The sequence below is a fragment of the Microcaecilia unicolor genome, chromosome 2 (genome assembly GCF_901765095.1).
Source record: "Microcaecilia unicolor chromosome 2, aMicUni1.1, whole genome shotgun sequence".
Taxonomy (NCBI): domain Eukaryota; kingdom Metazoa; phylum Chordata; class Amphibia; order Gymnophiona; family Siphonopidae; genus Microcaecilia; species Microcaecilia unicolor.
Window position 1 is genome coordinate 629,436,179 of NC_044032.1, and position 25,482 is coordinate 629,461,660.

General features: G+C 46.7%; 1 protein-coding gene across 1 annotated transcript in view; it reads left to right on the forward strand.

The window, feature by feature from the left end:
- Positions 1–25,482, forward strand: part of CLGN (calmegin) — a 350,951-nt gene that overhangs the window by 311,018 nt on the left and 14,451 nt on the right. The window contains exon 13 of the mRNA XM_030191707.1: positions 4,265–4,409. Within this exon, the coding sequence (XP_030047567.1) occupies positions 4,265–4,409 (145 nt within the window). The remainder of the gene's footprint in view (positions 1–4,264; positions 4,410–25,482) is intronic.

Sequence of the window (25,482 nt, forward strand, 5' to 3'; positions counted from 1 at the left end):
TATAGTGTAGCTGAGCTAACCTTGTGAGTTTGTTACAAGGTATACAGTTCACTGGTGTTTAGGAAATCAGTCTCTTGCTCTTTCCGAGCCGTCTATCCTCCTGCCAGTCTTCTGGTCCTCTCTCTTCCTCCTTCCAACTTTTTGGCATCCATGGGTCAGATGATACCTGTGGACCAATCACAGATGGTGTAATAATGTCTAGTCAGCTTCATGGTCATGAGGTCCTTTGTTGTAGGCATGAAACTGTTATCGATGGCATGCAAACCTCCCTGTCTGATCCCATACTCCTGGATCCATGTGTGTCTCTCTCCTCCAGTCTTCCCAGGAGATAACTGGGCTAGTTTGCAACAAATAATATCTCTTTGGATGGAAGTCATCATGGTACACTCGGCAGTAATTTTCCTTTTTGTAACCAAGCTGGTTTCTGATGCATACAGGCCACAAGCTGTAAAATCCATATTATTATAACAATGGCTGTATAGGCCAAGACCAGCAAAGGTGAGATCTCAGGTAAATACTCCTACACCTCTAACATCCAGCTCTTTCAGTGGGGCACTGCTCATCCTCTGTCTGTTACTCTCAGCTTCTTCTCTGCTTGTTCAGTGCATTTCTATCTTTTCCAGAGATGTGCAACTCTTTCTCTGCCCGTGATGTGTGGCTCAGTTTGTGTGCTTTGAGTGCAAATCCGTTTGTTCTCGTTGAGCACGGATCCTACTCTGATGAGTGCAGCTTTGTTTTTGTCCCTTGAGCACAGTTCAGTCTCTGACTGTGGAGTGTATTTTCACCTTTGCCTGTTGGGCACTGTTTCACTTTGTCGGTCAACCCCAGCTCTTTTCTGCGGGTTGGATGCAGTAACTTCTCGGCAGCTGTGGCATTTCGCAGTTTAGATTGCTAGGCAAGGTTGTCTTGTCTCCTGTTGGCTACCATTCCTCTGGCACCTTTTCTTGCCATAGCCTCTTGGTGGCTGGCGAGAAGCTTCTTCATTGCTGGAGTTTGAATTCTTCTCTGCTCCTTTTGTGGCTACTTGGCACCTTGGGGGTCTTTTCTCCACAGTGTGGTTCTCGACTCTCTTTCTTTTTGTCTCCTTTTGTTCTCTTGGCTCTGTTCTTTCATCCCTAAGTCCAGAGCGAGCTGGTTGAGGGGTACTCTCTTTCTACAGTTGTACCCTGGTATGCTGCTGCCCTTTTCTTCATGGTTCTCCTAGAGAGGCTAGCGCTCCAGTTAGTTGGTTCTCTTGACTCTGGAATCTCTTCTTCTGTGGAGTTTGATTCTCTCACTAGGCGCGGGTCTGGGTGTTTCCTGGGCTTTGCTTCATTTCTTCTATGAAGTGTGGGGTTGCGTACTCCTAGTACTTGTTAGGGTCGCTTCATCCGACCATCTTGGACTCAAGCCAGACCGGCAGGTTTGGGAGTTAGTCTTTGTCCTGCCAGGGTTCAGAGAAGTGGATCCTGGTCTAGGAGAGACAGTTCTTCTCCTTGTTGCTCGGATACGACTGTTGCCTTCCTTCCAAGGGGGGTCCTGTGGCAAGAGTGTCTTTTGCTGCTTCTTTTGCTACTCTCAGGACAGGAGTACATAATTTTTCTTTTGCTCAGGACGTTTTTCAACCTTCTGCATTCTTCTTTTCTTCCCCCCCTCCCCCTTTGGGAAACTGCTTTGCTACATCCCATTAGTCTGGACTGGTCTGGTATAGATGACAAGGAAGGAAAAATTATGTTCTTACTTGATAATTTTCTTTCCTTTAATCATACCAGACCAGTCCAGATGCCCTCCCTGGCTAAAGTCTGTCAGAGTGTTGTTTCCTTTAGGTATCCCTGGCTGTTCCATGACGCTTCAATACAGTGGGATGTCCTACAGCACTGCCTACTTCATCTTCTCTATTCAATCTCCTGCCACTTGTTCTTGTGCCAGCTCTGTATGACTCCTGTTACTTGAGATCACGGAGTTCTTTCCCCAGATTCAGGGGTAGATCTCTATGTGCTTGGGCAAGCTCAGTAAGGACCATTCCCTCCCGCTTACTTTACTGTGAGGGGAGGTTGCAGTTTCCTTTGGCCAAGCAGGAACAGTGAGGTTCTGTATATTGGCTCCAAGAGTTTGCCTGTTTGGTATTAACTGTGTTTTCTTCTAGACTTCAGAGCATCATTGCTTGGCTATTCTAAATACTGAACCTTCCAGGCTGCATGATACCCTTAAGGGGCGGTTTACTTGGGACTATTTTCTCTGTCTCCTTCCGCTGGTAGATGGACACAACCCATTAGTCTGGACTGGTTTGGTATGATTAAAGGAAAGAAAATTATCAGGTAAGAACATAGTTTTTCCTTGTACAAGAATATTTTGTGTTGGAACATCACATTCCCACACCCACCAAAGTAGTAAAGAGAGCCATTTTAGAATAAAGGAAATCTGTACATAGAGACTAGTGTCAGGTTGAAAATTTTGGACAATTTTTCTAGCTTGTGTGTCAATCTTCTAACTTTTCCTATAAACTTAAAGCTACTGTACATCTTGTCAAAGGAAGGAGGGAATTTTATTGATTCATTTTAATGCATCCTAGCAAAAGCTCAGAGAATCTCTAACTCTCCTTCACCCACCCACCCCCCACCAAAAAAATACCCACAGATTATTGCCTCCATTGGCAAATGGAGCATTTACCGGACATTCCAACAGAGAAATTTTCTGCACAGAAGGGAGAGTTGCACTGCTACTTCCAACAGCTATTTACAGGGTCATAATTGTAACACTGGCCTGTTCTTTTTACAAGTTCATAATTTCATCTGCCATTTGGATGCCCAGTCTTCCAGTTTCCTAAGGTCTTCCTGTAATTTTTCACAATCTGCATGTGTTTTGACTACTTTGAATAGTTTTGTGTCATCTACTTTAATCACCTCACTCGTCCCATTTTCCAGATCATTTATAATTATGTTAAACAGCACCAGTCCCAGAACAGATCCCTGTGGCACTCCACTGTTCACCCTCCTCCATTGAGAAAAATGGCTATTTAACCCTGCCCTCTGTTTTCTGTCCAATACCGAATTCCTATTCTACAGAAGGATATTGCCTCCTATCCCGTAAGTTTTTAGTTTTCTCAGGAGTCTCTTATGAGGAAATTTGTCAAAAGCTTTCTGAAAATCCAGATATACTAGGTCAACTGGCTCACCTTTTTCCACATTTTTATTTACACCTTCAAACAAATGAAGCAAATTGGTGATGCAAGACTTCCCTTGGCCGAACTCATGCTGACTCTGTCCCATTAAACCGTATTTGTCTATGTGTTCTGTAATTTTATCCTTTATAATAGCTTCCATTATTTTCCCCAGTGCTAGAAGTCAGGCTTACCGGTCTGTAATCTCCCTGGTCACCCCGGAACCCTGTTTAAAATTTGACATTACATTGGCCACCCTCCAATATTCAGGTACTACAGATGATTTTAATAACAGGTTACAGATCACTAACAACAGATCAGCAATTTCATGTTTGTGTTCTTTCAGTACCCTGGGGTATACGCCATCTGATCCAGGTGATTTATCACTCTTTAACTGGTGAGATCCTAGGGATACAGAGAAGTTAGCTTACTTATTGTATGCGAAGATAAGTGTGTTTGTTAACTATATAATTAAAGCTTGCATATTTACTTTTGGACACTATGAAAGTTTATTTATGAATTGAAATGGACCTATAGAAGATATTTGTGTGATATGGAAGGTTTTTGCCAATGGTGATGAGCAGATCAAATGTGACTGTTTTAGCTTTATAAGTCGGTTCGATTTTTTTTTTGTCTGATTTGTAACTGTTTTTCCTTTTGTAAGTGGGACAATTTTTGTATATTTTGATATATCAGAACTATAATGGTTTTGAAGTGATTCTATATATGACATGTTTCCATGTAAAAAACAAATCCTCACACACTTTTCTTTTGCTTCGAGTGCCCAGTGAATCAACCAACTAAACAAAACACTAATATTAAATTTTAATAAAGGATGAGATGTATGATGGGAACCCAATGAAAGATAGCTTTGCAAGACACCCTTAAGTAAGTCATCCTGCTGGGGTAGGTGGTGGATGAGGGTTCCTTTCATCATCTTAGAAATATCAGTATTAACATTTAATATCTATTAGCATTTAATTTAGTTGGCTGATATACTGGTCTTTTTCATTTTGGTACATGTTTCCAAGTGGCATTCTTGCAGAAATTCTGTTAACATAGAAATAGGGTTTTGCAAACAAAACACTTTGAGTAGAAACTAAAGATTACTTTTGACTGCCTTAGAAAACTCTTGAAGACGTTAAGAAAAAGCAAGCTGACTCAGTTCAGTGCAGTACCAAAGCAGAACTAGAACAAGAGAAGGAGGAGATGGAGAAAGATGTTAACCTAGAAGAAGAAAAGGAAGAAGAAAAAGAAATGTCAGAAAAAGGTAAACTATTTAAATCTTGAAATTTGCTTTATATAACAAGTAGTTGAAAAGAGAACACCAAGATAGCAGTGTTAAATAATAACACAGTAAATGATGGCAGATGAAAACCTGTATAGTTCATCCAGCTTGCCATCAATTTGGCCACAGCATAGCTTATATATGAAGTCAATATACAAAAAAGTGTGTTGCCATGTCCAAGCCTGGGGGTTATCACATGCTTTTTCTTTTTTTCTCCGCACTCCGCCCTTGGTCTTCATCCAGTGTGGCAGACTCTTCATTCAGCAAATTCGTACAACTTTGTTGACCGTTGATCAGCCTCTAGAAAAAATGGCAAATTCAACTAATTACAGCCAGAGTTGTATCTGCTGTTCTGTTTAACATCTACCACCATGCAACCTCAAACCATGTCCTCTAGCTCTACCCATTCCCTCTCTGAAAAAGATCTTTTTGTATATTAATATCTTTCAATATATTTAAGCATCTGTATCATATCTCATCTGTTCCTCCTTTCCTCTAGAGTATTTGTCTTCAAGTCTCCTCTTATAAAACCCATACCATTTTTGTCACCTTCCTCTGAACCACTTGAAGTCTTTTTATGTTCTTACTACTGTTGCCCCGAGGTCCCTCTCCTGATTTGTGCTTATCAGAGTTGTCCTATACCCCAAGGGCATCAATCTGCACTTCTTTGCATTAAATTTTAAGTGCCAGACCTTTGATCATTCTTCTAATTTTTGTAGATCACTTCTCATGTTGTCCACTTACTCCAAGGTGTCCAGTCTGTTGCAAAAAAAAGCAAACTTCCTTCTAACCCTTTGGCAATGTTGCTCACATATACTGATCCCTGAGACACTCCACTACTAACCTTTCTGGATTGGCCACTGTTGGAAGCAGGATACTAGGCTAGACAGGCTATCTGTCTGACCCAGTATAGGTCTTATGTTTCCTACCACTGGATTCCATTCACCACTACCCTATGTTATCTTTCAGTCAACCAGTTTCCAGTCCAGTTCACCACTTTGGGTCGTATCATCAGCATGCTTAACATTTTTTTATTTTTTCTGTTATGTATTGAGAATTATTAGTTCTACTGGACTGCTGGTTTTGACATTGTTTCATGCTGTGTGATTTGTATTGTTGTGTTTTATTGTGTATATATTCCTGTTCTCTGTTTAGAATCTTAAGATAATGCAGGATAGAAATAGATTTTATTATTATATTTATGAGGGACCATGTCAAAGGCTTTGCTGAAATCCAAGTAGACTACATCTAGCTCATGTCCTCTATCCAGTTCTCTGGTCACCCATTCAAATAAATCATTCAGATTCATTTGACACGATTTTCCTTTGGTAAAACCATGTTGTCTCAGATGTTCTATCCCTTTGGCTTCTAGGAAGCTCACTGCCCTTTCTTCCAGCATCATCTCCATTAGTTTTCCAGCCACCGAAGTAAGGCTTACCACCCTGCAATTTCCCACTTCTTCACCGTCCCTGCTGTTGTGAAGAAGGACCATGTTCACTTGTCTCCAATCCAGCTAAACCTCTTTATCCCCAAGGATCTATTACATCTTTAAGAGGACCAGCCAGGATCTCTCTGTATTCCTTCATTCTCCGAGGACAAGCAGGCTGCTTGTTCTCACGACTGGGTGACGTCCGCGGCAGCCCCCACCAACCGGAAAGAAGCTTCGCGGGACGGTCGGCACGCAGGGCACGCCCACCGCGCATGCGCGGCCGTCTTCCCGCCCGTGCGAGACCGCTCCCGCCAGTTCCTTTTTTTCCGCGCCTGGAGAGAGTCGTGCCTGTGCCGCTCTCTCTGTTTCAGCCCCGGAAAAACCGTCGCGTTTACGCGAACTTCTCTTATTTCTTTTATTTCTTTTATTTAATTGCCGCGCGCTCCATTTTTCTTTTCTTTAAAAAAAAAAAAAAAAAGGAGCACGCGCTCCCATTTTCCCTCGCTTCCAGCGGGGACGTTGCGTTGCGGCCTGGTGGCCGCACGGTCGTTTTTCATTTTCGAGGTGTGATTTCCGCCACCATCGACGACTTTAATTTCGCCGACGCGATTTTTCCGTCGATGTCCTCGAAGGTCCCGAGTGGATTTAAAAAGTGTGGTCGGTGCGGCCGGCCCATCTCGCAGACCGACACCCACGCTTGGTGCCTCCAGTGCCTCGGGCCGGAGCACAATTTCAAGTCGTGTCCCCTGTGTCTCGGTCTCCGGAAACGGACTCAGGTTGCGAGGCAAGTTCAACGGGACCGTATTTTTGGAACTTGCGCCGGCCCCTCGACGTCGACCTCGACGGCATCGGTATCGACGCCCGGTCCTTCGGTACCGGTATCGATGCCCGAGACATCGGCACCGATGGCATCGACCCCAGGAGAACAGGTCCCGTCGGCCCGCCGGTCCTCCGGTGAGGGTAGAGGTGAGAGGCCGTGTGGGCAGTCGGCCCCGGTCACTCCCTCAGCCCATGGCCCACGGGACCGAACCCTGTCTGACCCGGCTCCTCGAGACCGAGGGGGATCGTCATCCTCCTCCTCCATGCCTCCCGGCGCCGGTGACGGGCATCGGAAGAAGGATAAGAAGCGCCGTCACCGGTCGCCCTCGATGCACATCGGAGAGGAGTCGACGCCGCAGCGTCTCCATCGAGAGGAGAGATCCCCGTCGGTGATAGAGGTGCCGACGCAACAGGGTCCCGGCACCTCGGTGTCGTCTCCTGGCTCCCACCAGATTCTGGCACCGACACCCCTACCGGCCCCACCGCCTTTCCCGGCAGCGGGCCTGGACGAGTGCCTCAGAGCCATCCTTCCGGGGATCCTGGAAGGGCTGATGCGCCAGGCTGTGCCGGCGCCGGGGGTGCTTGCGCCCTCGGCGCCGATGACTGTGGCGCCGGCGAGCTCTAGCCCGGCGCCGGGGCAGTCGACACCGCCGCCGCTTGCGGTGCCGGTCTCGACCGCCACGCAGGTGGAGTCGACGTCGATGGAGGGAGCTCCGTCCCCGCCGGCGCGGGAGTCCACCGCTCGACGACACCGAGACCCTGGTGCCTCGACGTCGAGCCGGGCCCGGTTCAGGACTCAGCTACATGAGCTTATGTCCGACACCGAGGATGAGGACTCGTGGGGGGAAGAGGAGGACCCTAGATATTTCTCCTCAGAGGAGTCTACGGGCCTTCCCTCGGACCCCACGCCTTCACCGGAGAGGAAACTCTCACCTCCCGAGAGTCTCTCCTTTGCCTCCTTTGTGCGGGATATGTCGATTAGCATTCCCTTTCCCGTGGTCTCTGTGGAAGAGCCGAGGGCCGAGATGCTCGAGGTCCTCGACTATCCATCACCACCTAGAGAGTCCTCCACGGTGCCGCTGCACAATGTCCTCAAGGAGACACTGCTTCGGAACTGGGTGCGACCGTTAACTAACCCCACCATTCCCAAGAAAGCAGAGTCCCAGTACAGGATCCACTCCGACCCAGAGTTAATGCGGCCCCAATTGCCCCATGACTCTGCGGTCGTGGATTCTGCTCTCAAGAGGGCACGGAGTTCGAGGGATACCGCCTCGGCGCCCCCGGGGCGGGAGTCTTGCACTCTGGACTCGTTTGGGAGGAAGGCCTACCAATCCTCCATGCTCGTGACCCGCATCCAGTCATACCTTCTCTATATGAGCATCCACATGCGGACCAATGTGCAACAGCTGGCGGACCTGGTCGATAAGCTCCCGCCGGAGCAGTCCAGGCCTTATCAGGAGGTGGTCAGGCAGCTGAAGGCGTGCAGAAAGTTCCTGTCCAGGGGTATCTTTGACACCTGTGACGTGGCATCTCGTCCTGCGGCCCAAGGCATAGTGATGCGCAGGCTCTCATGGCTGCGTGCCTCTGACCTGGACAACTGCACCCAGCAGAGACTGGCCGACGTCCCTTGCCGGGGGGATAACATTTTTGGTGAGAAGGTCGAGCAGATGGTGGACCAACTGCATCAGCGGGAAACCGCCCTCGACAAGCTCTCCCACCGGGCGCCTTCAGCATCCACCTCAGCAGGTGGACGTTTTTCCCGGGCCCGGCAGGCTGCACCCTATTCTTTTGCAAAGCGTAGGTACAACCAGCCGGCCCGAAGGCCTCGTCAGGCACAGGGACAGCCCCAGCGCGCTCGTTCTCGTCAACAGCGTGCGCCTAAGCAGCCCCCTGCGCCTCCACAGCAAAAGCCGGGGACGGGCTTTTGACTGGATCCACGGGAACATAGCCGCCCTACAAGTGTCCGTACCGGACGATCTGCCGGTCGGAGGGAGGTTAAAATTTTTTCACTAAAGGTGGCCTCTCATAACCTCCGACCAGTGGGTTCTCCAAATTGTGCGGTGCGGATACGCCCTGAATTTGGCCTCCCTGCCTCCAAATTGCCCTCCGGGAGCTCAATCCTTCAGCTCCCACCATAAGCAGGTACTTGCAGAGGAACTCTCCGCCCTTCTCAGCGCCAATGCGGTCGAGCCCGTACCACCCGGGCAGGAAGGGCAGGGATTCTATTCCAGGTACTTCCTTGTGGAAAAGAAAACAGGGGGGATGCGTCCCATCCTAGACCTGAGAGGCCTGAACAAATTCCTGGTCAAAGAAAAGTTCAGGATGCTTTCCTTGGGCACCCTTCTGCCAATGATTCAGAAAAACGATTGGCTATGTTCCCTGGATTTAAAGGACGCATATACTCACATACCGATACTGCCAGCTCACAGACAGTATCTCAGATTCCGCCTGGGCGCACGCCACTTTCAGTATTGTGTGCTGCCCTTTGGGCTCGCCTCTGCCCCACGAGTGTTTACCAAGTGCCTCGTGGTGGTAGCGGCCTACCTACGCAAGCTGGGAGTGCACGTGTTCCCATATCTCGACGATTGGCTGGTCAAGAACACCTCGGAGGCAGGAGCCCTCCGGTCCATGCAGTGCACTATTCAACTTCTGGAGCTGCTGGGGTTTGTGATAAATTACCCAAAGTCCCATCTCCAGCCAACTCAGTCTCTGGAATTCATAGGAGCGCTGCTGAATACCCAGACGGCTCAGGCCTACCTTCCCGAAGCGAGGGCCACCAATCTCTTGGCCCTGGCTTCGCAGACCAGAGCGTCTCAGCAGATCACAGCTCGGCAGATGTTGAGACTTCTGGGGTCATATGGCCTCCACAGTTCATGTGACTCCCATGGCTCGTCTTCACATGAGATCTGCTCAATGGACCCTAGCTTCCCAGTGGTTCCAAGCCACCGGGAATCTAGAAGATGTCATCCGCCTCTCCACCAGTTGCCGCACTTCACTGCTCTGGTGGACCATCCGGACCAATTTGACCCTGGGACGTCCATTCCAAATTCCGCAGCCCACGAAAGTGCTGACGACGGATGCATCTCGCCTGGGGTGGGGAGCCCATGTCGATGGGCTTCACACCCAGGGTCTGTGGTCCCTCCAGGAAAAGGATCTGCAGATCAACCTCCTGGAGCTCCGAGCGATCTGGAACGCACTGAAGGCTTTCAGAGATCGGCTGTCCTGCCAAATTATCCAAATTCGGACAGACAATCAGGTTGCAATGTATTACGTCAACAAGCAGGGGGGCACCGGATCTCGCCCCCTGTGTCAGGAGGCCGTCGGGATGTGGCGTTGGGCGTGTCGGTTCGGCATGCTCCTCCAAGCCACGTACCTGGCAGGCGTAAACAACAGTCTGGCCGACAGACTGAGCAGAGTCATGCAACCGCACGAGTGGTCGCTCCATGCCAGAGTGGCACGCAAGATCTTCCGAGCGTGGGGCACCCCCTCGGTGGACCTTTTCGCCTCTCAGACCAACCACAAGCTGCCTCTTTTCTGTTCCAGACTTCAGGCACACGGCAGGCTAGCGTCGGATGCCTTTCTCCTCCATTGGGGGACCGGCCTCCTGTATGCTTATCCTCCCATACCTTTGGTGGGGAAGACCTTACTGAAGCTCAAGCAAGACCGCGGCACCATGATTCTGATAGCGCCCTTTTGGCCCCGTCAGATCTGGTTCCCTCTTCTTCTGGAGTTGTCCTCAGAAGAACCGTGGAGATTGGAGTGTTTTCCGACTCTCATTTCGCAGAACGACGGAGCGTTGCTGCACCCCAACCTTCAGTCTCTGGCTCTCACGGCCTGGATGTTGAGGGCGTAGACTTCACTGCGTTGGGTCTGTCTGAGGGTGTCTCCCGGGTCTTGCTTGCCTCTAGGAAGGATTCCACTAAAAAGAGTTACTTTTTCAAGTGGAGGAGGTTTGTCGTGTGGTGTGAGAGCAAGGCCCTAGAACCTCGTTCTTGCCCTGCACAGAACCTGCTTGAATACCTTCTGCACTTATCAGAGTCTGGCCTCAAGACCAACTCAGTAAGGAATCACCTTAGTGCGATTAGTGCTTACCATTATCGTGTGGAAGGTAAAGCCATCTCTGGAGAGCCTTTAGTCGTTCGATTCATGAGAGGCTTGCTTTTGTCAAAGCCCCCTATCAAGCCTCCTACTGTGTCATGGGATCTCAACGTCGTCCTCACCCAGCTGATGAAACCTCCTTTTGAGCCACTGAATACCTGCCATCTGAAGTACTTGACCTGGAAGGTCATTTTCTTGGTGGCAGTTACTTCAGCTCGTAGGGTCAGTGAGCTTCAAGCCCTGGTAGCTCATGCTCCATATACCAAATTTCATCACAACAGAGTAGTGCTCCGCACCCACCCAAAGTTCCTGCCGAAGGTGGTGTCGGAGTTCCATCTTAACCAGTCAATTGTCTTGCCAACATTCTTCCCCAGGCCGCATACCCGCCCTGCTGAACGTCAGTTGCACACATTGGACTGCAAGAGAGCATTGGCCTTCTACTTGGAGCGGACACAGCCCAACAGACAGTCCGCCCAATTGTTTATTTCTTTCGACCCTAACAGGCTAGGGGTCGCTGTCGGGAAACGCACCATCTCTAATTGGCTAGCAGATTGCATTTCCTTCACTTACGCCCAGGCTGGGCTGACTCTTGAGGGTCATGTCACGGCTCATAGTGTCAGAGCCATGGCAGCGTCGGTGGCCCACTTGAAGTCAGCCACTATTGAAGAGATCTGCAAGGCTGCGACGTGGTCATCTGTCCACACATTCACATCTCATTACTGCCTCCAGCAGGATACCCGACGCGACAGTCGGTTCGGGCAGTCGGTGCTGCAGAATCTGTTTGGGGTGTAAATCCAACTCCACCCTCCAGGACCCGAATTTATTCTGGTCAGGCTGCACTCTCAGTTAGTTGTTCTTCGTAGGTCAATTTCTGTTGTTCCCTCGCCGTTGCGAGGTTCAATTGACCTGGGTTCTTGTTTTGAGTGAGCCTGAGAGCTAGGGATACCCCAGTCGTGAGAACAAGCAGCCTGCTTGTCCTCGGAGAAAGTGAATGATACATACCTGTAGCAGGTGTTCTCCGAGGACAGCAGGCTGATTGTTCTCACCTACCCTCCCTCCTCCCCTTTGGAGTTGTGTGTTTCATCTTTTGCTAGTCATTCAACTGGCGGGAGCGGTCGCGCACGGGCGGGAAGACAGCCGCGCATGCGCGGTGGGCGTGCCCTGCGTGCCGACCGTCCCGCGAAGCTTCTTTCCGGTTGGTGGGGGCTGCCGCGGACGTCACCCAGTCGTGAGAACAATCAGCCTGCTGTCCTCGGAGAACACCTGCTACAGGTATGTATCATTCACTATATCCTGGGATGTATCCTATCTGGCCTCGTAGCTTTGTCCACTTTGTTTTTCAAGTTGTTCATAAACTTTCTTTTGTGAATGGTGTGATTATCTACTGCATTCCTATATATACCGTAGACAGCTGCCCTCAACCCTTCTCCTGGATTATCTTCTGTGTACATAAAACAGGAGTATTTGTTTAGCATGTCTGATTTTTCATTATCTCCCTCCACTTAGCAGTTCTTAGCATCTTTCAGTCTTACAGTTCCATTTCTAGCCTTCTTAATTTCCCTAACATATCTGAAAAAAGTCTTGTCACCTATCTTTACATCTAGGCATTTTTTTATGTCAGTGCTTTTGCTAGCTGTATTTCTGTCTTCACTTCTTTGAGTTTTATCCCTTAACACTCTTCTTATGTTCTGTATTTCATAAATGCTGCCTCTCTTGCCTTTATTTTCTCAGCCGTTTGTTGGCGAACCATACTGGTTTACTTTTTCTATTGTTTTTCTTTACTATCCTTATATAAAGGGAAATGGTTACTAATGCTATTTTTAATACGTATTATTTTACCACAGGTCCTCTTGTATGCAGTGAGACCTAGTTGCTAATAACTGGGGTTAACAGTAAGATTACATGTTTTAACAGTAGCTTTTATTAGTAACTAGAATCGGTTGCCATTTTTATAGCTCCTTTAAGCTTTGACTACTGTCCTTCTATTCCATTTCTCTAATGTCTTACCCATACTGTTAGCTTTTTCTTCAGGTACTCCACCATTTACTAAAGTCAAATGGGGTCAATATTTTTAAAGCAGTCTGAACAGGCAAGAGAACCTCCTGCTTATTCAAATCACTTGTGCCTGTCCAAACACCAATATTCAATAATACATAACCAGATAGTGCAGCTCGATATTGATACTCACCATCCATATCCCAAGTGAATAGGTCAGCCATATCCCAAGTGGGTAGGGGCATTACAGGGGTGGAGCTGGGAGTTATGAGAGTGCCAGCAATATTCAGTGCCAACATCCACATAGCTAACCAGACATGTAGAACCACATACTACTACTATTTAGCATTTCTATAGCGCTACAAGCGTAAGCAGCGCTGCACATACATAGAAGAAAGACAGTCCCAAGCAATCCTAGCTTTTCCTAGTTAGCTATGTGGGTGCTGGCACTGAATATTGATTGGTACTTGTATAACTTCCGGCAGTGGTTGGCATGTGGTTCACTGTCCTTCTCTCCCTCTCACCTTTTTTTCTTTCATTTTCTCCAGTTCCTTTTTTATTTAACTAATTTTTATTGACTCAAAAGATTGCGTACAACCACCTGAACAAAGCAAATACAAACCTACAATGCCTGTCAGCATAAACCATGCAAAGACAATGAGATTACAAATAAGCATTTTATTTTATAAACCCATTCCTTGATAACAAAAGAACAAATTAAATTTGACCATGGATGGCTGTTCTCCATGGGTGAACACCACCCACCCATTCCCTACTGCCTGTCCCATTCATCCCCAAGATCCTATATCCAATGGCAACACACTAAAAAAAAAACCCAAAACAAAAATCTCAAATATTTAACAGAGCACTACACACCGTATGTGGGAGTGCATCTAAAATCAGAGATCTTGTGATTTGAACCAGATTCCAAGCTCTTGGACTGGCATTTTTAACACCCTGTTCCTCCAGCTTATGCAGCTTATACATTTCATTTTTCCACTGGGTGAGAGCTAGAGATGCTTATAGTCTTCAGTTTTGTAAAATGCGCTTTTTGGTAATCAAATAAACTTTCTTTAGCACCCTATGGGTACCTTTACACAAGAAAGGTTGCTCCACCACACTGTCAATGAGGAAGAGATCAGGTTTAGGCAAGAGGCAATAACCAGTTGTCTCTCTTAAGTACTGAACTGGTGATTGCTGCACATTAGAAATAAAAAAGGAGTGGGAAATAGACCCGACTGAGCAGAGACAAACGAGGAGACTTCAGTCGATTGTAGATCATTTATTGGTGAAGACTCGACACAGTACCATGTTTCGGCTGGTAGACTGTATCCAGAAGTATTTAGGGTAAAATACATGTTGCTTATGTATACCGGAAACTGGCCAGTATTGAATATCCAGCACCGGTCACAGCACTTATGCAGGCTGCTTCGTGTGGTTTGAATATCGGGCCCTATGTTTTAATAAAGGATTATGTTGTCCTTGGATTGTCTCCTAAGTAAAAATGTCTTCTACAGAGCGTCCCACTTATCCTCTGTCAGATTGCCTCTACTCAGAGTATGGACATGATGTTGTATTCGCCATTCTTTAGAATCAATGCAATAATCTGCAAGTGTACCATTCTCTAGAATCAATGCCATAATCACCCTTCAATATATTAAAGGAGTGACAGTAATAACATTTGCTATAAAATATATACCTCCTGTTATCTAAGTACTAAACTGTGTCTTCTACATGGAAGCATCTAAAACTGGGTTACCTACTAGGGGTGTTAGATCTTTTTATACCTTATTAGGCATTACCTGAATACCCTCTTATAACTATGCCTTATATAAGCAAGAGGTGCTCGCAGTAAATACAACTTTGCTTGGGAATTTAAGCATGACTTCTATTTAACTCAAATTAATAGTTAAATTAAGTACCAAATTTAATTAAGGTCAGATTGCCAGTGCTGTTCCAAAAAGAGTTTGATTTATGTTACAGTGGTTTTTATTGATGAATGACCACTCGAGTACCACAGTTAAACCAACAGAAACATGTAGAATATAACTCCATTAAGCAAACATACAGGGTCCAACATCAGCTATAGAAACCACCACCAAAATTTGGCTGCCCCCCCTCCCCCAAATCGCCACTGAGCCCAGAAGACTCCCCAGTAACCAGCAAGAACACTAGGAAATAGTGAAAACCCACACCAAGAAAAATTGATATGGCAGAGGGCCTAGACGCTTATGGACCTCCCTCCTATCCTTGAAATGAACTAAATCATCCTCTTAGCTCCCCCCTCCCACCCACCCCCCCAAAAAAAGGCTGACCGAGTCCTCCCACTCCTTATAGAGTATTCAATATTCCGCTGCAGGCTCTCGGAGACAAAGATTGAATATATGTTCCCCCAGGGGCGTAGCTACGGGTGGGCCTCCCTACTCCTCCAACCAATCAGTGCACAGCCAACAGGAAAAAGAGCAGCTCACTGAGAATGCCGAATTGCCCCCCCCCCCCCAAACGAACTGCAGCAGCATCCATCTTTCGCTCCTTCTAGCATCGCAGCACCCGGTATTGCTCCCCCCCTCCGCCCCCGAATCCTCCAATCCCTTCGTCAGCCGGTCTCATCCCTGTCTCTTTCTTGCTTTCCTTCCAGCACCCCAGGCCCGCCACCGCCAGCACTGGAGTCTTCTTTCTCTCCTTCCATCCCCGTTGCGCTCGGTATCGGGCCCCCCCCCCCCCCCCCCCCGGTCTTCCAATCCCTCGAGTCGGTAGCAGCTTCAGCAAGAAAGCAGTACACACGCTGCTTTAGACCTGCTCCCGGAAGCCTTTCTTTCTGCTTCAACTTCTGTTCCCGCGTAGGAGGGAAACTGTAGGAGAAAGAGAGGCTTCCGGAGGCAGGTCTAAAGCAGCGTGTGTACTGCTTTCTCGCTGAAGCTGCTGCCGACTCGAGGGGTTGGAAGACCGGGGGGGCGATACCGAGCGCCATGGGGATGGAAGGAGAGAAAGAAGACTCCAGTGCTGGTGGGTGGGCGGGAGTGCTGGAAGGAAAGCAAGAAAGAGACAGGGACAAGACCGGCTGACGAAGGGTAAAAAAAAAAAGAGACCACTGGGGGGGGGGGAGGAAGAGAGAGATAGAGAAGGAGCACAAGATGGATGGGACTAGGGGATGTAAGGGGAGGGAGGGGGAGCAGAAGATGGATGGTACTAGGGGGTGTGAGAGAAGGGAGAGGGAGCAGAAGATGGATGGGACTGGAGGGTGTGGGTGGGTGGAGGGAGGGAGAAGGAGCAGACTTTGGATGGGACTAGAGGGGGTGGGAAGGAACAGAAGATGGATGCAACTAGGGGTGTGGGAGAAGGGGAACAGAGAAGAAGATGAGTGGGACTTGGGAGAGGGAGCAGAAGATGAATAAAATGTACTCACTCTGCTGCTCCCCAGTATCTCTCCACACTCGTCCTTCCCTACACCCCTTCCCATGCACTCCGCTCCATGGATAAATCCTTCTTATCTGTTCCCTTCTCCACTACTGCCAACTCCAGACTTCGCGCCTTCTGTCTCGCTGCACCCTACGCCTGGAATAAACTTCCTGAGCCTCTACGTCTTGCCCCATCCTTGGCCACCTTTAAATCTAGACTGAAAGCCCACCTCTTTAACATTGCTTTTGACTTGTAACCACTCGCCTCCACCTACCCTCCTCTCTTCCTTCCCGTTCACATTGATTTGATTTGCTTACTTTATTTATTTTTTGTCTATTAGATTGTAAGCTCTTTGAGCAGGGACTGTCTTTCTTCTATGTTTGTGCAGCACTGCGTATGCCTTGTAGCGCTATAGAAATGCTAAATAGTAGTAGTAGTAGTAGTAGAATGGGACTAGGGGGTGTGGGGGGGAGAGAGGGAGCAAAAGATGGATGAGACTAGAGGGTGTGGGTGGAGGGAGGGAGAAGGAGCAGAAGATGGATGTGACTGGGGGGGGAACAGAGCAGAAGATGAGTGGGACTTGGTGATTGAATGGACAAGAGGAGAGACAAATGGAAAAGCCAACCTGGAAAAGAATTTAGAAGACTGACACATGGAAAGTGGAAGAGAGTGGGACCAGTTCACCCAGAAAAATAAAGTACTCAGACAACAAAGGTAGAAAAGAAAAAATATTTTTCTTTATTTAATATTTTTTAAAGATTGAGATGTGCCTGCTTTGTGAAATGTACCTTTTTTATAAAAATCGAGTCAAAATGTTTAAGGGGCTAAAAATCAATATATTCCCGGATGTATCAAGGGAAAAACAGCTGCGCTGGAGAAAATTCTTACAAAATAAGCAAGAAGTGATTAACCTGGGAGCTACTTTTTTCCTTAAATTTCCCTGCAAGTGTCAAATTTCATACCGTAATGAGAAATTTACCTTTTTTGATCCATCCCAATTGGAGTTGTTTATAACTCGCATTCTCGAGGGCCTTAGCATGCTGTCAGGTCCTCGAGGCGGAACTGGGAATAGCGAGTCCTTGGACCGACAGGACTTGCAGGGCAAGGCCAGAACTGAAGATCCAGAGGACCCACCACGGGTCTAGGAAACACGAGGGAACAATACTCGACGCTAGACGGCACTGAGCGCTGCCCGCAGCCGCTAAGCCAGAAACACAGGACAGACTATGAAGACAAGACGTACAAGAGCTCAGCAGGAGCAAGGACAAGGGCATACATGCAACCTAGGCAGACCGGGGATCAGGGAATACCCACAGGGTAAACCCTCTAGCTAGGTAGAGACAGGATATAGGAGAACCACCCAGGAAAAACACACTAGCTAGACAGATACAGGATTCAGGGTATACACTCAGGATATACAAGCAGGAATCAGGATTAGCCCACAGGATGTACAAGCAGGGTTCAGGGGAGACACGCAGGACAGAGGGTAGCTAGGCAGAGCGGGAAACCGGATACACTAGCTAGCCAGAACCAGGACTCAGAAGGGACAAGCAGGTTTTAGGATATGCACACAGGATATACGAGCGGGGTCAGGATGGGCACACAGGGAAGACGGTAGCTAGGCAGAGCGGGAAACCGGATACACTGGCTAGCCAGAACCAGGACTCAGAAGAGACAGGCAGGGTTCAGGATAACACTCAGGCTGTGTAGCCACGGGGAACAGGGCAATACACAGCTGAAAGAGAACCCTGAATACAGGCAGAGAAGAGGGCAGGCTGCAAACACAGACAGGGAATAACCAGGGCTGGTGCTGCAGAGACTACCTCCAAAGAGAAGGCAGAAGGGCAAGCAGCCAGAAACACATAAGGGAGAAACAAACAGGGGTTGAGCATTTGGCTCCAAACACAGAATAAGGCAGAAGGGCTAGCAGCCTGTAACACACAAAGAGGGAAAGGAAACCAGGGTTGAGCTTCAGGCTCCAAACACAGACTGAGGCAGAAGGGCAAGCAGCCCACAGGTACTGGAAACAGAAGGGCAAAAGCCCACACAGAAGACAGGCTCAGAAGCAGCGCAGCAACACACTGACTAACCTATTGGCCTCTGGGCATGACACCAGACAATGACACCCAGAGGAAGTGAGCCCACAGGAAGGACAAGCAGGAGCCATCTTGGATACTGGCATAGAAGAGGCGGCAGCCATCTTGGAAGAGGCATAGCCCACACAGGTGAGGTCCAGTAAGGCAATCAGCACACAGAGCCAGAGAGATACTAAGACAGAGACAGACACAGAGACAAGCAGAAGCCAGCACAGCCACTGACTCCCAGAAACAGGGTAAGTATTGTTTTTAATCCCCCCCCCCCTTATAGACCTCTTTCTGACTCCGTCACACGGGGGACTAAAGGTACTTATTTCATATATCAGGTTCTGTATAGTTTCTCTAACCTCCATTGTCACCCAATCACAAGGGGGTGGCATTAGGAGCCGTAATTGAAAACTAATTCCCATAACTACTGCTTTCTGTCCAAAACTGAGTGTCACTTGTATGTGATCTACCTTGTAGGCTAAATGTTAGGTAAAGAGAAGATAGAATCAATAAAAATAGAGACAGAGATAAGTTTAGATAGATAGGTACATTTTATTTCTTACCCAAACACAAGTCTTCAAGTTGATACAAATACAGACATCAGATTCTGGGTTTATCTGCACAGCGCCCTGCCGTCTGAGAGAAGCGTTGGGGAGGAGTTCCAAACTAAGGCAAAATCTCCCCTCTTTTATACACAAACCTCTCCATAGAAGTGAATGGTGAGAAACCTTGCTCCTAATCTTTCTCACTTTCTGAGATCATACTTTCCCACGCGATCTGCTATCTGATGTACCCAACTCCTTCCGTTCTCAGCTACTGCTAATTATCAACATGTTTTGGGAAGCGTTGAGATAACAGTTTCACATCTTCCGGCTGCAATACTTTTCATACCTTTCATACTTTTCATACCATCTCATGAACTCTGTATTACCTCTGTATCATTGTATACCAAAATTATAAGCTCCATTTTATTCATCTGATCCATCATTCTTTCATTACAGGTGCTGTATTTGATTTAAAAATTGTACCAATTTGTGGCAGGACTCATTGTTCAGACCTGCTTTTTGCAGATTCTCAAATATTAAATCATTTACTTGTTATTCGGCCTAGTCAGTACTTTTTCAGTTGTTTTAGGCTGCATAGCTTTACCCATCACTATTCCAGTGGTAGATCTAAAGCCAGGCCATATATTAACAGTATGATTGTGGTCACGGCCACAGACGTGACAATAACATCTAGGAAGACAGATGGAGCAGTGACCCCACCTGTTGTTAATGTTTGATATAAATGTTTAAGTGTCCAGAATTCATCTGGGGCTGATGCATAGCAATGGGATGGATGATGGGGAAGGGAAGGGCTGATGCTCGGCTATGGGTGGGGGGGTAGGGTAGAGAAGAGAAGGGCTAATGCTGGGCTACGGGGCTGGATGGAGGGGTAGAGAAGCAAAGTTTGAAGGATAATATCATTGCTGTAATTATACTGTAGGATCCTGTCATGTGTGTTGAGATGTTTGCCATTATAGTAGACTTACGCCTGGTCAAGTTTAAGATGTGGGATAATGTAACCATATTTAAAAATATTGTTTTTTTCCATATGTTGATGCAGGGCAGATGTTGGGCATACTACTTATTAATCCATCATCAAGTGCATTCTAATGCATTATTTTGTAGCAAGAAACACTACTCATACCTGTATACACAGTGCCCACCTATATTAGCTCTGGGCCCACCCAAAATGTTAGGTCTAGCTAAGCCACTGTTATCAGCATGGGCTACTGTTGGGTTATTTTACCACAAGTCTGGTTATTTTAGTACAGGGGACAGGCAGGGATGGAGGAAATTCCAGTGTGGATAGGTAAATTTCTGTCCCCATGCAACTCTCTGGTCCATATATTGTTGATCAAAATCAGATGATTGTTCTAAAACCTCTACCTGTTTATTGATTTCAAGCTTAATCTCTTCTTCCTCCTGAATTGCGGTTATCACTATCAAGACAATTAAATCAATACAAAAAATTATGAAAAAACCTATAAGAATAATTCAGTTTCTTTCTTTTTAAATAGCATAGGTTTTTTGTAACTATTATGTGACTGGAGTGCTTTAGAGGTTTTTGTGATATTCAAGCTTTCACTTTAAGATGATTATAAATGAAGCACCAAGTCACCGCCAGATTCCAGAGCAAAAGTTGTCATCAAAGTTGTCCGTTGAGTCACTACTTCCACAGATGTTTCAAGGAAGCCGGTCAAAATAAGAGAAGTATGTTCTCACAACAAAATTCCCACTACTACTACTTATCATTTCTATAACGCTACTAGATGTACGCAGTGCTATACAGTTGAACATGAAGATACAGTCCCTGCTTGACAGAGCTTACGATCTAATTAGGACAGACAAGCTGGACAAATAAGAGATAAGGGAATTATTAAGGTGGGAATGATAAAATGTGGGTACTGAACAAGTGAGTAAGGGTTAGGAGTTAAAAGCAGCATCAGAAAGGTGGACTTTTAGCCTAGATTTGAAGAAGGCCAGAGATGGAGCTTGAACTACTGGCTCAGGAAGTTTATTCCAGGCATATGGTGCAGCAAGATAAAGGAACAGAGTCTGGAGTTAGCGGTGGAGGAGAGATTTACCCAGTGAACGGAATTCCCGGGGAGGAGTGTAGGGAGAGATAAGAGTGGAGAGGTACTGATGAGCTGCAGAGTGAATGCACTTGTAAGTCAATAAGAGGAGTTTGAACTGTATGTGGAAACGGATAGGGAGCCAGTGAACTGACTTGAGGAGAGGGCTAATATGAGCATAGCAACACTGGCAGAATATAAATCGTGCAGCAGAATTTTAAACAGATTGAAGAGGAGAGAGATGTCGAAGTGGAAGACGTGTGAGAAGCAAGTTGCTATAGTCTAAGCAAGAGGTGATAAGAGTGTGGATAAGGGTTCTGGTAGTGTACTCAGAAAGGAAAGGGTGAATTTTGGTGATATTATAGAGAAAGAAACTACAGGTTTTAGCAGTCTGCTGAATATGTGCAGAGAAGGAGAGAGAGGAGTCAAAGATCACCCCAAGGTTACTAGCTGGTGAGACAGGGAGGATGAGAGTATTATCTACAGAAATAGAGAATGGGGGAAGAGAAGTTGGTTTAGGGGGAAAGATAAGAACTCAGTCTTGGTCATGTTTAGTTTCAGATGTTGGTGAGATATCCAGGCAGCAATGTCAGACAGGCAGGGTGATAACTTTGGCCTGGATTCCTGCTGAGATTTCTGGTGTGAAGAGGTAGATCTGGGAGTCATCAGCGTAAAAGTGATATGAGAACCACGGGATGAGATCAGAGTACCAAGGGAAGAAGTATAGATGGAGCAAAGAAGAGGTCCCATCACACTTCCCCTTCTCTTTAACCATTATATATTGAACTCTCACCATAAGGGGTAAAATTTCAGATGGCATTCCCAAAATTTCTTGAAGATATTTACGGACCATATCCATTGGCACAAATAAAGAGGACTTGGGAAAATTCAAAAAATGTAAAATCTTACGATGCACGTAATCTCTTTCTTTGACCCCCAGATATATTATTTTGTTGCAGTAATGTGACTTTATTCTCACTAGTCTCAATTCTGGCTGCTGCTTGTTCCAGCTTTTGGCTTTCTAACCCTAAGGAACCTTTAGTAGTATCATGTACAAGTTTAGCAACCAAAGTTGAAAAGGAAAATTGACCCCTTGGATAGGTTCCCAACGTGTGTCCAGTGTCACTACAGCTAGCTTTTGAATACCACCATAGTGGATTGAGAATTAAAAGTACCACCTCCTGTAGCTGTGGGCAGGCTGGGCACACCCCAAAGGCTCCTTCCCACTGCATTCCTCTCTACTGCAACAAGGTTTTGTGATATGAACTTTTTGTTTTTGGTCCATTTTCTAAAAAAAAAAAAAAAATGAATAAGTGCAAAACATAGAGATTCATGCCATTGGGATGTTGGAGGAGCCAGCATTTTTAGTAGAATGGTCCTCCAGACATCCCAGGAGAGCAATGAGGCACCCTAGAAGGCGGTGCACTTCATAAATATGCTCCGAGGTACTCATCTCACCTTTGCTCCCTTATTCTGTCCCCTCAGTCTCCAAAACCCACCAGAAATTCACTGTACACCACTACAATAGCTCTTATGGGTGAAGGGGGCACCTATATGTGGGTACAGATGGATTTTGATGACCTTGGGAGGGGTCACAGTTTCCACCACAAGTGTGACAGGTAGAGGGAGATAGGGACCTGGGTCCTCCACAGTGTACTGGACTGACCACTACACTACTCTAGGGACTTGTGTACTGCTCTAATAGGCCTGACTTTAACATCTGCAGCTGTCATTGAGGCTGTTAAGTCGTATTTTTATTCACATTTTTGGGGGGGGGGGGGTGGGAGAGGTCAGTGACTACTGGGGGGGGGGGGTGGGTGGGTCATCTCTGATTTCCTCCAGTAGTCATCTGTTCATTTAGGGCACCTTTTTGTGCCTTTGAAATGCCCCAGCGTGACCCCTTGTGATTAGAATGCACTTCTGATGGACTTCATAGATAAACATCTAAAAATAGGTTTTGAAAATACTGATTTGGACGTTTGTTTGAGAAAAGTGTCCAAATGCTGCTTTATGCCACTTTTTAGATGTTTTTCTCTTTCGAAAATAAGCCCCATAGTATCCATAGTATCTAGTTTTAAACAAGAGCTCAGTAAAGTAATGCAAGAATTGGATACAATTAAACCAGCTTCTAGGACTGCACAGAGAAATAGCTTCTCACCACTCCCTCAAAGAATAAAACCACATAAGAACAGATGGTTCACAGTAGGCTCAGGCAGACTTCGTCATGTGACACAGAAGCATCCACCCGCACAAGTGTTGCCACTAAAGAATTCTTTTGCTCCTTTACAGCACTGTAATGCTCCTGAAAATAGAACTGAAGCAGAGGAAAAAGCAATAAAGTTGGAACAAAAAGACATGAAGGTACCCAAAGTGAAAAGACACCCCCAAATCACTAATGTTAAAACACATACCAAGAAATATAGGTGGAAAGCAATGGCCACAAATGCTCGTAGTCTAAGCAATAAAGTTCATGACCTTCAAGCCCTGATGGTGGAAGCAGACTTAGATGTTGTTGCAATCACAGAGACGTGGCTCAACAGTTCCCACGAATGGGATGCAAGCATACCAGGCTATAATCTATTTAGGAAGGATAGAGAGGGTCGTAAAGGTGGAGGAGTAGCTCTGTATGTGAGGAATGATATCATGGCGACTGAAATGACAGGGACCTGGGGAAAAGAAGAAGCGATATGGATCACCTTAAAAAGAGAGGATAGAACTTCTGTCCACGTGGGTGTTGTCTACAGACCCCCCACACAATTAGAGGAACTAGATAAAGATCTGATTGCAGATATTCAAAAATTAGGAAAGAAAAAAGAGGTTCTGTTGATGGGAGATTTCAATCTGCCGGATGTAGATTGGAAGGTTCCGTCTGCCAAATCGGAAAGAAGTAGAGAGATCGTGGATGCTTTCCAAAGTGCTCTGCTCAGACAGATGGTGACGGAACCCACGAGGGAGGGAGCGATGCTGGATCTGGTGCTCACAAATGGGGATAGTGTGTCAAATGTGCGAGTGTGTGCACATCTGGGAAACAATGACCATCAAACGGTTTGGTTTGATATAACGGCTGAAGTGGAGGGCAGCCACTCTAAACTCAAAGTCCTGGATTTCAAGCATGCTGACTTTAGTAAAATGGGGGAATACCTGAGGAAGGAGATGATGGGCTGGGAGGACGAACAGGAAGTGGAAGGGCAGTGGTCCAGGCTGAAAGAAGCAATAAATAGGGCCACAGACCTTTATGTAAGGAGAGTAAATAAAAGCAAGAGGAAAAGGAAACCGATATGGTTCTCCAAGCAAGTGGCTGAGAAAATAAAGGCTAAAGAGTTGGCGTTCCAGAAATATAGAAAATCTCAAGAAGAGGAACACGGGGAGGAATACCGGATGAAACTGAAAGAAGCCAAGAGAGAGGTACGTCTGGCGAAGGCGCAAGCGGAAGAACAAATGGCTAGAAATGTAAGGAGGGGCGACAAAAATTTCTTCAGGTATATTAGTGAAAGAAGAAGGACTAAAAAGGGAATTGTGAGACTAAAAGATACAGCGAACCACTATGTAGATAATGATGAAGAAAAAGCCAATTTACTAAATAGCTACTTTTGTTCGGTTTTCACTGAAGAAAATCCTTGAGAAGGACCGCAAGGGACTGGCAAAAGTACACCTGAGAGTGGAATGGATATAGCACCATTCACGGAAGAGAGTGTGTATCAACAACTTGGAAAGCTAAAGGTGGACAAAGCCATGGGACCGGACGGGATCCACCCCAGAATATTGAGGGAGCTCAGAGAGGTCCTGGCGGGTCCTCTTAAAGACTTGTTTAATAAATCCTTGGAGACGGGAGAGGTTCCGAGGGATTGGAGAACGGCGGAGGTGGTCCCTCTTCACAAAAGTGGTGATAGGGAAGAAGCTGGAAACTACAGGCCGGTAAGCCTCACTTCGGTTATTGGAAAAGTAATGGAAGCCATGCTGAAGGAAAGGATAGTGAATTTCCTGGAAGCCAATAAGTTGCAAGATCCGAGACAACATGGTTTCACCAAAGGGAAATCGTGCCAAACGAATCTCATTGAATTCTTTGACTGGGTGACAGGAGAATTAAATCAAGGACGTGCTATGGACGTCATCTACTTAGATTTCAGCAAGGCTTTCGACACGGTTCCCCACAGGAGGCTCTTAAATAAACTAGACGGCCTGAAGATAGGACCCGAAGTGGTGAACTGGATTAGGAACTGGTTGACGGACAGACGCCAGAGGGTGGTGGTGAATGGAGTTTGCTCGGAGGAGGGAAAGGTGAGTAGTGGAGTGCCTCAGGGATCGGAGCTGGGGCCCATTCTGTTCAATATATTTGTGAGTGACATTGCCGAAGGGTTACAAGGTAAAGTTTGCCTTTTTGCGGATGACACCAAGATTTCCAACAGAGTGGACACCCCGGAGGGTGTGGAAAACATGAAAAAGATCTGAAGAAGCTAGAAAAATGGTCTAACGTTTGGCAATTAAAATTCAATGCGAAGAAATGCAAAGTGATGCACTTAGGGAGTAGAAATCCAAGGGAGATGTATGTGTTAGGCGGGGAGAGTCTGATAGGCACGGACGGGGAGAGGGATCTTGGGGTGATAGTATCTGAGG